Genomic DNA, 14,520 nt, shown 5'->3' with positions numbered 1-14,520 from the left:
AGGCTGGGATTTGAACTTGTAACTTTTTCAAATGTAAGCCACATGCTCTATCCATCATCCCCTGAGCTACCCAGCCAGATATTTATTCCACCCCTGGATAAAATCCCAGGACCTCACACATGTTCTGACTCGGCAACACTGACAAACTTTATCTCCCATCAGTGACCCAGCCATCTCATTTATAAAATGTGAATCAATTGTCTGGATGGAATCTCAGCGAGAACAAGACTGGATCGGGTCAGAAATGAAGGGATGAGGAAGAAGGCAATAGTGGTGGTTACCCGTCTCAGGCAAGCTGAAAGAAAGGCGATTTCCGATGGCGAGGCTTTTTTTTTTGTCATAACAACAGAGGAAATCCACACTCGTGTGGAACAGGAGACACTTGAAGGGATCTCAGCGGTAGATCTATGACGTCCACTTCCATGGGCCGTTCTCTACAACGAAGCGTGGCACTGCACTGCGAGAGAGGTCTCGGCGAACGCTTCCTCTCTTGATTTGACACCGGCGGCGCGGTTGGGATAAAATTGAGGAGAGAAAAAAATAGATTTCACATCAGTTTATTCATGCTCATGAATTTGATCGCAAGTTACGAGGCGCACAGTGGGGATGTGACTGTATAAGATGCACAGAACAGAAGCAAGTGGAAAAATATAATCCAAACAGCCGACCCCATGTAATAATGGGATTTTAAAACGTCACTTCCTGTCATCTGTATGAGATATAAGCTGCATCAATGTTGTCCTTTCCTGCTGGTCTCCATGTGTGTTGTCCTTCCCCTGCACCTCCGAATAGCGCGGTTGGCTACGTACAATGCGAAAGAAGTTCAAGGTACATACGTACGTGTGATGCGTTTTGTTTTTGTTCTGGGGTTCCAGAGAGGCGAGGTGGTCTGCCACGTGGAGAGGTGTCCTCCCATCAACTGCCCTTCTCCAGAGCGTCTGGAAGGAAGCTGCTGCCCCATCTGTGTAGAACAGGCTGCCCCCGGAGAAGGTGACAGAAGGGTGGATGTAGCGTAAGGGAGAGGGGCGGCTGGTCTCTCTGTTTCTTTAAAAAACAACACTGCCCTGCTTCTCCCCTCCATCCTCATCCTGCTCCATCCCCCAAAGCACTGCCCTAAAAAACTGCCTCTGCTGTGAATGTACTGTGCACACTCCGTTTGGTCCATTTGCAATGCTGCGTTAGCCTCCGTTTAATTAAGCAAGAACATTATTCAGCATCGGCTAATCCACGCGCGGTGCATCATCATCTTTCCAAAACAATGCATTGCATTGCCAGTTCTTTCTCAAGTTTACAAGAATCACTCTCCCCCTGTCACATTAAATGCATTCCAGCAGACTGCCGCTTAATCGTTAAGCGGCAATTGCAGCAGACAAAACAACAATCACACGAAAACACACGTTGGACTGGACCGGCTGGTCGATTCAATTGGCCGCTTGCGTTGAAGCGTGTACCGCAACAACAAAAAAACCCGCCGCTAGATGTGCCCAGGAATGGCGAGTCGCACACAATGTGCTGGAACAACACAGCACGTTGCTCATACGCCAGGCGTGACATCATCTCCTGCCAGAAGAGAAACAAAAAATCCCGCAGCGAGTGCAATCAGTTGAAACGTTTATAAGTTTCTCGGCTCGGAGAATTAGCCACGACGAAGTGTATCGAGTTAGCTCGTGGGGGTCGATAATACATTTCAGGACCGCTGGCATCATTAGCCTGGCGAGTATATGTTGCTTGCTAGCGCGCATACAATGCGCTGCTCGTCATAAACACCAAAAGCATTGCCAGGCTCCATTCGCAGGTCGCGACACGTGCTCTCGCTTTTACGCATTAGTAAGTCGAACGTGCAGCAGCGGCCAAACATCGTCACAGAGTACGCGTATAACAGGTACAGTATTCCTTACTCAAAGTATTCCAGTGTGGAACTGTTATGATGGAAAATACTTGACGGAGTAAAGTCGATTACTTTTCTTTCAAATGTGAAATATTGCTGTTTTCAATAGATTACAGATGCCATAATAGCCTTCGCCAAATTGTATTTGTATGGTTATGCATTTAAAGCAAACAAGGTGTCCTTGTGGTGGCGGTTTCATGTATTTTTTTTAAATATGCTAGTTTTCCAGAACATCTAGCCTTAGAAAAATTATGCAAGAGGCATACGTGGAAGGGGTTCCTTCTAAAAATGCAACTTTCCCTATGAATGTCTCCATCGTAACTGTGATGGGCTGGTGCTTGACACATTTCATATTTTGCCAAAATATTTCCTGAAGCTGTGGCTCTACGTAGCTCGATGTGCCAGAGTTAATCTATTTCCGTGACCCAGTATTTGACGTTTCTTTAGTTCAGTGTTCTTCACACATTTTCAGATGGGGGCCCCTTCAGTGTGAGGGCCGCCACACATTTGAAACCATTGGGGTTTGACAGCACGATGATGGGGGGTGTTTTCACATGTTGTGCATTGTCGGGGGCCGCACGTCAGGGCCCACACTAAAGGCCACTAAGGCCGCCAGTGGCCCTTGGGCCTTGCAATGGAGAACACTGGTTTAGTTGGTTTCAATGCTAAACGATGCGCAGTAGATATTGAGACATGCAGCAATGTATTCTTCTCATGCATTTATGGACATTATACTCTCGTCTAAGTAGCAGTATAAATGGGTTGGCGCCATGTGAAGCTGCAATGAATTCCTGCGTTGAAAATGAAATCCAAAGAGAGTAAAATAGCTCGTCAATGTGGTTTTGGGTTGTACCGCGCATTGCTCGGCACGATGTCAGGCATTCCACTCCACGTGCTGGGAACTTCTTCAGGGGATCCGAACTTGTGCCCAGTCTCTGTAAATGCCAGTCATCCACCTCCGATGAGCACGTTTGGACAAGTACGGTGCGATCGTACGTACAACCTGAAGACGCGTCACACAACTGAACGGTGCAAAAGCCGATGCGGTTGTACGATTGCAACCCAGTAAACGTGCAACGTTGGATCAACGTTGGCATGTGATTCCATTCGCATACCAACTTTGGTCCAACATTGACTATTTTTCTTGGAATGTGTTATACTTTTGCAATATCTTAAAAAAACTAGCCTTGTGGCTTGTCGTGCGCCCAGCCAATGCAGGTTGTTTCATAGTTCCCGAGTATTAGTCGCCACTGAACGGCACGTAATTCATCACTGCTGACTTTTTGAATGAACACATGGATTGTAGTGGCTTGTTGTGCGACTTCGAGGCGGTCAAAAAAAGTGCCAAAACACTGCCGTAATTGTTTTAATATATGTAAAATATGACAGAACAACCGAACAAAACGAATCAATAAATCACATTTGTGTATTTTGAGTTAGCACATGATATAGTTGGCTTCCTTTGTTTCATGAATAAACATTTTGTAAGAATATTGTGATTATTCTTTGTTTTTTTTCTTTTGTGCCGGAATATATTCAGTGAGAAATTAAACCCTGCCTGTAATTCTCAACTACGGTCCTTGTACAGTAAGATATAGGAATTGTAATACCGAACCACAGAACAAATGCGATGGGTAAAACATTTTATGACAACAATTGCTTCATCATTAGACCTCCGTTGCCAGTACCAAAATATAATAATAGGGGGTTTCCCCTTTTTTCTGGCAACAAAACTGAAACCTTTTTACAAGGATTAATGTCTGCATTGACCACAATACTTGCGGTCAAAATGCAAACAAAAAACACACTGATAATAAATGCATTGTCCTTGAAACTGATTGGTCCACACCAGAGACAGCTTTCTTTTGAGCCTCGTCTCAAGTGGTGCTCGACCAGAGGACGCCAAAAGGTGTACAGCTCAAAGACAATGCACTATCAAAGTAATGAGGGCTCGGGGTAAGCATATACATCATTAGACTTCATTGGCTAGTACCAAAAGAAAGTTGTCTCTGGTGTGGACCAATCAGTTTCAAGGACAATGCATATATTATCAAGAGTGTGTTTTTTGTTTGCATTTTGACTGCAAGTATTGTGGTTAATGCAGACATGAATCCTCGTAAAACGGTTTCAGTTTTGTTGCCAGAAAAAAGGGGAAAACTATTATTATAATAACTCTTACTTCTTAAGCTGCAACGAACTAATGTGGTTTTACACTTAGGGCTTCTCTGTTGTAACATAAACCAGAGCTGGCTTACGTAAACGCAACTGACAGTAATATATTTTCCCCATTATTCTCTGCGTAAATGTGTGCACCAGATATAGCAACTTATCACGGCAAGAGTGTTCTGGCAAACGGCATCCTTGCTCCCAAGTGCAGGGTGGCTCATCTCTACTCTCGAGCAAGGCAAAGCTCTCATTCTTCCTCTTCACAGCGTTGACTTATCAGTCATTTGCGCCACTGATGCAGCTATGCCACTTGTAACGATGTCATGCCACCAAGACAGCCGATTTAAAATGTACGTAAGATGCCTTTCAGGAGCAGTGTCGACCCAGCCTGGGACGTCATCTGCAGCTTTTGCCAAGCCTGCCTATGTGCAAACTCATATTCCAAGGCAAGTAAGACTAACAGGGAACTCAAGAACAGCCTCACACGGTGGCATCACTGCATTGCAGATTTCAAGCTGTTAGCTTTAATATTGCTCATTTCCCCTCTGGAAATCTACGAGGCTTTAGTTTTCGTGGACAATCCAATAGAAATGTGATGCATTTGGTTGCCACCTATCTTGGTTTTACCTCGACAAATATATTTTTAAAGTCCTTCAATATTAATACGATTTACCATGATATTCAAAGTTACGTTTTTTTTGTCAGTTGTGTAATGATATAGCACTCAAGATGACGCATAGACATGTAGTTCTCCCCTCTTCCGCTATTATGAAATATTCCCATGATATATCCCATTTTATGTACCTTTGAGGTGGCAACCCTAGGCCCAAAGCCTGTTTCCATGAAGATTGCTGATGCAGTCATTACCATTATTACGTATTGAATAATGAGCAAAGAGCCATCGCAGCAGCTACTGCTGCTGCTTGCTATCACACCCTGCCACAGCTTCCCACGCCTTCGATAAGCGCGGTTGGCTACGTACGGTGTGAAAGAAGTTAAACGTACATGCACACTTACATCTGCCAGATGCTGCAAACTGTTGCACAGTGGACACCTAGTTGCTTTGGGCTACAGGTCCTTCCTCTGGTCGCCGATCTATGGGTGTTCGCTCAACTAATAAATGAGACATGACGGGAAGTTTGGTGCTGTCAATGACTATTTGTTAATCCGGCCATGGCTTTAACAGGCAAGGCAGCTTCCTCCTATAGCCACAGATGTTGCTGATGATTAAGACTGCGCTTGTAACTAGGAATGAAATGTGGCAATGAGGTAACGTTTTCAAGAAGCAGCAGCTAAGGCAATGAAAGAGTGAATACCATGGACATGCTGCTCAAAGCTTTAGACTTTAATCGGTCAGTGCCTTTACAATGCAACACACTCATTCTAGCAGGTAGCAACTAATCCTAGACGGTATAATAGTCGAACCTTTTCATCAATCGCAGCTGCCGAGCCAAAGAAATGTGGCAATCTGCCTCTTCTGTTTCATGTTAAGCCTTTAATTTGAGTCCAGATGAAGCCTTTAATTTGACCAACGAGTCGATGGGCTCCTCCTTTGTTCCATGGTATCTTTACCAGAAGTTCATTACAAGTCCACTCAGCTCAGAAATGAATACTGTACATGGTATGCCTAAAGAGGTACCTGCTTTTGCTCAACTAGATTTTTGAGGCTCAATGTTGGAATGTCAAATGAGAGGGTTGTTTCTTTAATTCTCTCACATTGGTTTATACAGAGAATTAAACAAATACGTTCCTCCACTGCCCAGATTGCATTTAAGGGAAATGCCCAACTATCTGATCGGCGCCACATGATAGAGAAACGTAGCAGCACAATGCAGATTGGGAAGCTTTGTCAGTTGAACCTATGGCAAGCGCGTCACGTCGATTAGATTTCATTAAAACCACATGCGCTCCACTCGTGTTGTCTCGTGCCAGAGAATAATGTAAAACACGATTGTATCCTCTCTCAAAAGCCACACGTTCTATGTGCAAATATGTAATAAAGCACCCGTAAGGCCTTCTGAAATATACGCAATGGGGAGATATGTGCTGTGTATATGGAAAGGTGATTTCAACATCAAAAGACCGGTAATCTCACAAGCAGTTATATAGGGCTGTGCGGCATGTTTTTGTACTTTATATATATACACATTAAATGTTAAATATATGGTCGAACAAGTTTTGACCAGCAGGCTATAAAAAATAACCTACCATTACTTTATACACTAACCCATCATTGTAAGGATTGATCAGTTATTACATGCATAGCACGTACAGACGGGCCCTCAGATTTTAACCCTTTGGGTTTTTGGGCCTTCTTAGTTTATTGTCTTGTTTTTTAAAACATTTTGTATATTTATTTTTTCTCCTCGTATATGCACATGTACGCAACGTATATATTGTCTCAATGCGTGCCATTTTTTTCTGCTGCTGCTGGAATAGTCAGGGTGACTTTGCAAAACCACGTCGAACACACGTGTAACGAGCTGCCTAAAAAGCGGCTCGTTTTTTTCTGGTTGTTAATGCCCGCTTTTCCTCAAAGGGGGAAACACAATCTGGTTAGTATTATCTTGAACACATTGCGTAATTAGATTTCCCGCAAGGGGTAATGCATATTCCCAAGACAATTTATGTCAGTTTCACTGACGTGGCATGAGTTTACCTTTAAACAAGTTCCATGGGTTTGTAAAATATTAATGTACGTCATTTTTAAGCTCTCTCTCCCCCCCCCCCCCATGCCGTTACATGGGATATGTTGTTTGCGAAGGTTTACGGCTGCGATCCATAAACGCCTGTTATTGAAACAAACGAGAACATTTAACACCGCATCAAAAGCCTGACGCCCGCATCATTTCTCTGCGCCACTTTGCGCCCTCGACTAATTTGTGCGTCGTGGGCCTTGCCTCGTTCTCGGTGAGGTCACTTTGTGATAGCGCCGTGATAAATGTCTCGGGTTCCTTGGGGTTAAGTGCGATCGTCTGTGACTGTGGCCTCTCGTGGCCAGAGCCCAGATGACCAGCCACAGGCAAGGCCAGATGAAGAAAGTCTTTACCAAAGTTGGGGGGGAGGAGGGCGGAGGGGTGAGGGAGTTTCACTCAAATTATGGTATTTGGCCTCTTGACAAAAGGCGGAATTCCAGATCGTCGAATGTCTAAAAGGGGAACCGATGAAAGTTCAATGACCACACACACACATCAATGACCACACACATCTGCCTCTGAACACAGTTACTTCATGCGAACTGCATTCTGGGCGTTGTCAAACTCTGTGCCAGTATTTTCCTGTGCAACAGCGCAAAGGTTCGTGTTGTTACTATAGGTCACCATGACTTTTTATTTTAATGAGTGTGTCCCTTGTTGGCTGAATTTTTTAAGGGTTACATTTTATTCAGGTATCCTTTTGCACCATTATAATATTGTCATTAATTTGTTAACATATATTTGTCTTTCTGCCTTTATAGCTTGAGAGCCAAGAGTGGTTCGAGGTGGAGCAGTTGACCAAACATGTAAACATTTGCCTTTTCAACATGCAAGTCTGTTTTTTGAGAGGGCATGACCTGACCTGGTCGAATGGACAAAAAACATTTAATGGGGCGATTGGTTGTCTGTGATTGGTTGCAAGAGAAGAATATTGTTCAAATCATCATCATCACTGATGATGATTTTCCAATTAGTTAATTACAAAATGATTGTTTTCATCATTATCATTATTACACTTCTATTCATGAAATGAAAATGTTTGTCCTAATCACGATTTTTTTTTCACCTCAAAATTAGCACGGTTGGCAACGTACCGGTGCGAAAGAAGTTTAACCAACATACAGCACATACGTGTAATCCGCATTTACCGTCACAATCAAAAATAATCCGGTATGAGTACCCTGTGTACACGATCGCCTTCCTGTATTGCTCAAGTTGCTGCCGAAACTAGTCACTTATTTTATAAAGTTCATTCATCGACATGTATTTAAGAAGACAAGATCTCACTGAGGTACACACACTTCTCTTGTACAAGTTTTTCTAAATATATTTTCGTATCATTTTGTAAGGATGTCTTTTTTATTGTTTGTCAAGAACCCAGAATGCAGTTGGAACATGAAAAGGATGGAGGGGAAATATGTAACGGACAACAGGCCAGACATAATGCACCTTCTTCTTTCGGTAAAGTCACGTAGAAGGGAAATGATACAATAATAAAAGTAAAACACAGTAAAATACAATTCTCACGACGTTTCGGCCACAACGCAAGCAGCCGTCCTCAGGTGAAGAACAGGTCTGTCTTTCCGACTTTACCGAAAGAACCAAGAAGATGAATCCCTGCAGTCACGAAAGCTTTAAATCGAAACATAATGCACCTTCATAATTAGGGAACGGACGAGGCCATCCGGGCTCCCGTCTATTTTTATAAAGGGAGTCGATGTTTGTGCAATAACATGAGCATTCATATAATGGCGAGATTTCATCGCAAACCTTCAATACTGTATTCTTAGGGTCTTTCGGTAAAGTCACGTGACTTCACCGAAAGACCCAAATAATATGAATTCCTGCAGTCACGAAAGCTGTAAGGCAAGCTTCAATACTGTACTTGCAAATTGCTAACTAATAATAAGTGTTAATAATTTGAAACTGGCCAGGTTTGCTGTGTGTAGGGTGCTTGTTAAAACGATCTTGTCGTACAATCTAACACTAATGCCACACTGATTATCCAAACGTAAACCGTTGTACAAACGCGCATGCAAACTGACGGCATTTGTCTTCGGGGAGCAGCAGCGCAGTGGATTGTGTAGCAGGCTTTGAACCAAGTACCTCGATTTCAATTCATGGCTCTCACATCGTGCCCAGTGATATCTGAACTGGTACTGGTCCTCTCTTCACCAACCCTGCACCGACCAGCGTGGTGAAGTATGGTAAAACGACCGATATGGTATGCGGAGGCCTTAATCCAGCAGTGGATTGACAATTCTAAAGACTTAGGCACATGCCTAAAGGTGACCTTTTTTGCTGAAATGACAGCTGTTTTATATCGAGTGTAGCATTCCCAAAAAACCCAAATATATTATATTGAATTTAAGTACATTGTTATAAAAACGACGTGCTCTATTCAAAAGGCAGTAGCTTTTAAACCATGCGAATCATTCTGGAACACGCTTGTAAGGATTTGCATTTTTGTTGTTTTTACTGCATGTCCTCGTGCAGTTTTGTTTTATGTTCCGGGTTGCTTTGAACTACATTCTCATGGAGTGATGGCAGAAGGCAGACTAAAGCGTGCAGCTGACTTAAGAATTCACGCGTCAATTGCACGAGTGTTTGCATAGTTACTGTCACCTCGAAATCCTTACATGTTCTACATAGTTTTTAAACTTAACATTCGCTCCAGTATAAATACGCCATTATGTTTATATTCAAATTAATACGACATCCAAAACATTTCGTAGCCAAAAACAATAATTGAATTGGGTTTCTTAGCATTCCTAGCACGTTTTACAAATAGAAACAGATTTCAATAAATACAAAAAAATCATGAACACATTCATCATAACAATACGGAATGCCTATTATAGTTGTTTTTTTTTTACTGGCATTGTATGTTAAAAAGAACACGATGTCTTCAACTCGTGACATCATCAGTGCAGTGCAGTTGTCCAAGCTCCCTTCTGGGATTAATTAATAATATTCAACTTTTTCTTTTTTTGACAACTTAAAAAAAACTCTCACTACATGAATGCGAATGATTGCTGCATGCCAAAAGTATTTGTCGTATTTGTGTGTATATTATTTCTAACTTCCATAATAGAGGTTTTTTGGGTTAGATCGCGTAAATATATTGGTCGCGAAAGCCTATGTGTTAAACTACTTCTAACTTGGTGCACCATTCCTTAACTATAATGTCCTGAGTCCACTTGGCCGCTACAGCCCTTTAAGTGACCTGTGGTGGGAATGAATGGATAACGAATAACACCTAGCAACCAAGTTTGAGCATTAAACATTTTTCAGCTACTGAATTGCCCGCGATAATTCTCTTAAGCAGAACATCACACATGCTGTGTTTAAACATTATTCTGTGCCAATTGCTGAAAGGATCAAGTGAAGCACAAAATAAAATATGATGAAGAAAAATACACTTTCAGCCCCAATCCTCAAACAAAAATCCTCAGCCACCGACTCTGGCATTTCAACATCGACAGAGATCATAGTGGAGCCAATTTGATGAACTGTTGGGTGAAGGGTTCCATGTGGACCACGTGACCCTCTCAATCTCATACTGTGGGGACTTGGGCAAATTACTGTATTTGTCTTACTTTGTTTAACTTCAAACTTTTACACACGTGAGAATGCACCTCTCACGTTGCACCTCTTTCGTTTTTAAAGAATAATGGTCACGGTGCTCAGAAAAAGGGTAGGAAATGAGTTTCACACACATCTGTACCCATTCTCTATTTCATCTAATATTTAAATGTCATATCAACTTGCGACGCGTCGCAGCATATTACAAAAAAAAGAATGACAAAAACTGCTGCCAAAAAGCAGAGCACGCAAGCAATAGTCAAATAATTAATCAAGTGCAATTTAATGGGTAACACAAACGCAAACCAGACATGCAACTCAGACCAATTACAATAATATGCCTCCCTGTGCAAACTGCATATCCAAAAGTCATGAACATTCATATCATCCCTTCGATGTGTAAACAGCAATGTATGGTAGGAACCTCCTGGTTACACCAGCCCACAGGGGATTATTGTGTCCGTCCGTCCGTCGTGCAGGGAGGGGCTAGGTGGCGAGAGAGGGGCTGGGTGGGGAGGGTGGGGCTGGGTGGGGATGGGTGGTGCAGGGGCTGGTCACCCCGTGGTGCCCTTATAAAGTTCAACGTTTAACTTACTCACGCCGGCTTGTGCCCGCCCTCACAGTCGGGCATATTTGCGGAATACACCACGCCGCCGTTGACCCTGGCCATTGACCGAGCAACCCAACGTTCCTACCAGCTCCCTCCGCAGGAATGTGTTAGACGGAGGACCCTATAGCAGTACTGCACATGTATAAAGGACTGGTGCTGGGTTATACAGGGCAATTATATGCCTACCACGGCACATTGAAGGGCTCTGACTCAGGCTCTGCAATCTTTAAAAAGCAAATTTACTATGGTTTATGTTTAATGCCAATAACATTACATTTACTAGACGATTTAACACCGCACAACCAGTTGCACGTGTAGCAGCAATACGGTTCAACGTCCTTGTTCCCGGGCAGTGTTGCTAAATGCGTGTCTTCATGAGACGGTGGAACACGTTTTAAAGCTTTCGTGACTGCAGGGATTCATCTTCTTGGTTCTTTCGATAAAGTCACGTAGAAGGGAATTAATACAATAATAAAAATAAAACATAATTATGTAGAAAGGAAATAAAATAATAAAAATAAAACATAATTTTGTTTTATAAACATAATTATGTTTTATTTTTATTATTTTAAAATAAAAAAAAACATAAAACATAATTATGTTTATAAAACATAATTATGTTGTGTTTTTATTATTTTATTATTTCCCTTCTACGTGACTTTACCGAAAGAACCAAGAAGGTGGAACACGTGTTCAGGGCTGGAGCAAGCGGTGCCCATAAGTGGACACACACACACGGGTTGACAACTTGACAGGGAGGAGGAGGCTGCTGCATGATCAGTTGCTGTAACAATCAAGTGTGTCGGCAGTTCCACCGCACGGGGACTCTGGGGCCAGAGAGGCCCAGGCGCCGGACTACATAAAGAGGGGGGGGGGGTTAGTGGAGAGGGCATCTCCATTTCCATTCCTTGCAACAGGGCCCATGCCAAACATGCAGTAACACCACTCAGGAAACTGCCGCATAAATGCCACGCAACGGATAGAGAGGCACTGATCTACAACGTAATCGAGTCAAGGTGCCTCTTCAGGGAAGGAAGAGAATGCAGAAGATGCACGCTGAAAAGAGGAGGGTATGTGGCAGCATTGAAGCCTAATTCTAGATTTGAAGCTTTCGCGACTGCAAGGATTCATACTCTTAGTTCTTTCGGTAAAGTCACGTAGGTAAAAATTAATCCCCCCTTAACCACTATATAAGGTACAGATATTTTTCTGTGACTGTTTCACCTGAAGACGGAAGCTTGTGTTGCCTCCGAAACGTCGTGATTTTTAATGTTTTATTTTTATTAATTTTTACCTACGTGACTTTACCGAAAGAACTAAGAGTATAGCATTGAAGCCTGGCAGGGCACGTGAGTTGGTGTGGCCTGTGGGAAGATGGCCCTCGTGCCGCGTTCCAGTCGAGGCTTAATGATGTGTCCCCCGCATGCTGCTTGTGAATATTCTCTGGTGGGAACCCAGCATTTAGACAAAATCAATTCCAGATGGACATTCTACAATGTGTTGAGGGTCATAATTTTTCAGATGGAATTGCTGGCAATGGCTCCGTTGGCCTTGACTTTCAATCATTAAAAACACACTTTCCATCGGTTTATTTTTTTTGTAAATTCTCCAACAGTCCTGCAATTGCCTCGTCTATAAGCGTACAATGTCTACAAAACAGGTTTGAACAACAAAATAAAATAACCATCCAAAAGGGACTTTATTTAGGGGCACCAACAGCTTGAGGTATGATCACATAATGGTGTGGGGAGGCCCACATCCATCAGTTTAGCAACCACACTGTATTTGTAAGTGCTTTTCACGAGCTGAAGGAATGTGGTCAATAATCACTTGACCGTGGGCTAGAACAGAAAACTCTCCGAGTTCTATCGTGTGACGTATGACAACTGAAGAGTGAAGAATGTTTCGTGTGTCACGTGTCTAGTGACTCTCCACTGCCCTCCAGCGTTGAGCTCAAGGTAACATGCGTCAATACCGACCCTTAAGATGAAAATAACATAATCGGAGACGTTTCGGGCAATGACCCTTCTTCATAGCAGTGGATGTCATACTATGAAAAATGGGCCATTGGGGAGATAACTGGTACGTAAGAAATATTTAAGTGTTAATGTGCGATTTTATTGATGGAATGTGCTCTCTTGGTGCGGTCTGAGACAGTGTATTTGTTAAATCTTGACTTAAAGCTTTCGTGACTGCAGAAATAAATATTCTATGGGTCTTTCGGTAAAGCCACGTAGATAGGAAAATAATAAAAATATCACGACGTTTCGAGAGACGATTGCTTGTGTTGCGATCGAAACGTCGTGATATTTTTAAAATTATTTTTCTATCTACGTGACTTTACCGAAAGACCCATAGAATGTGTTATTGTTGTTGTTTTGCTACCCTGCCCAAGCTTGCATTTAGTGTTTAAAAAAGAAACCCGTAAAAACAAAGTTTTTCACTCTAAATCCTTTATATGCGTGACGGCTAGAGTCCTCTCGTCCTCTGGCTTGAGATGGCTGCCACCTATGGGTCAGATGATTGTCTGCCAGCATTAAGCAATTGGTAATTAAATATTTTTAAAAAATTCCCTAAACAGTGTAACATTTTGGAAAAAAATTTTCGCGAAAATTAATTGTCACGCACAACGAGTCTGTGTGGAAAATGTCAGCTCGATTGGATCACGGGAAGTGGGTTAAAAAACGACCGAAAGATTTGCAAGGTCGTAAGCAAGCAAGCACGCAAGCACGCAAGCAAGCAAGCGAACTTAATATAAATGATTTAAAAATCGGCAAGAATGTATGTACTTGTGCAATTTGAACGTGTATAAGTTATTTATTTTTCGCGGCCTACTTACCTTTCATGTATTTTGCACTCCTATGGTATGTTTGGTATTGTTTGTTGTTGTAATTTACTGACCCGTCCCTACTGGACATCTGTGAAAAAGAGCTATGGGGCTGTCCATAAATGACGTCACGCACCTGGGGGGGGGGGTCAGACATTTGTGGAGGGGGGGGGGTCAAAAATCGTCCAAAATCGCGTGACGTCATTTATGGACGGCCCCTAATGTCATCAGCAATGAAGTATTTGTTTTACACAACCCATCGGCCTTCTGCGAGTGCATGAATTCAACGACGACGCAAATTCAGCGTAAACAAGACTCATCAGACATTGCTTGCAACGACGGTGTTTGCTGATGAAGCATTGAATTTCGAAACCGATCCAACATTTTGCCTGTGTTGAACCAAAACGGCGACATTTTTTGCGCTCCAAAAAAAGGCCTTGTGCGATTTTGGACGATTTTTGATTCGCCCCCCCAATCGTAACACGGCGTCACAAAAAGTCAGACCCCCCCTCAAATATGACGTCACAAAGCTCTGCCCCTCCCCCTCCCAAAAAATAAAACATGCTTCAAATCGCTTTAAACTATTGTCATTGCAGTGCGTATTTAATGTGGCGCTGCACTCTGATGTTGTAGGAGAAATCATTTATCAAAAAGTCTATTTAATTAAGTAGAACGTGTTATCTATATTTATTGAAAATTGCGCATTTTGATATGACATCAAATTTCTCAACCCCCTCCCTCGTCACAC

General features: G+C 42.5%; 1 protein-coding gene across 1 annotated transcript in view; it reads left to right on the top strand.

Annotated features, from left to right (window-relative positions):
* The window catches only part of LOC144935809 (peroxidasin homolog), an 88,808-nt gene extending 85,435 nt beyond the window's left edge, over positions 1–3,373 (top strand). Inside the window, exon 24 of the mRNA XM_078862584.1 lies at positions 876–3,373. Within this exon, the coding sequence (XP_078718710.1) occupies positions 876–1,016 (141 nt within the window). The 3' untranslated portion in view covers positions 1,017–3,373. The remainder of the gene's footprint in view (positions 1–875) is intronic.
* The last annotated feature ends 11,147 nt before the right edge of the window (positions 3,374–14,520 follow it).

The sequence above is a fragment of the Lampetra fluviatilis genome, chromosome 14 (assembly GCF_964198595.1).
Source record: "Lampetra fluviatilis chromosome 14, kcLamFluv1.1, whole genome shotgun sequence".
Lineage (NCBI taxonomy): Eukaryota > Metazoa > Chordata > Hyperoartia > Petromyzontiformes > Petromyzontidae > Lampetra > Lampetra fluviatilis.
The sequence above is the reverse complement of the archived record's forward strand: the minus strand, read 5'-3'. Positions and strand labels throughout refer to the sequence as shown.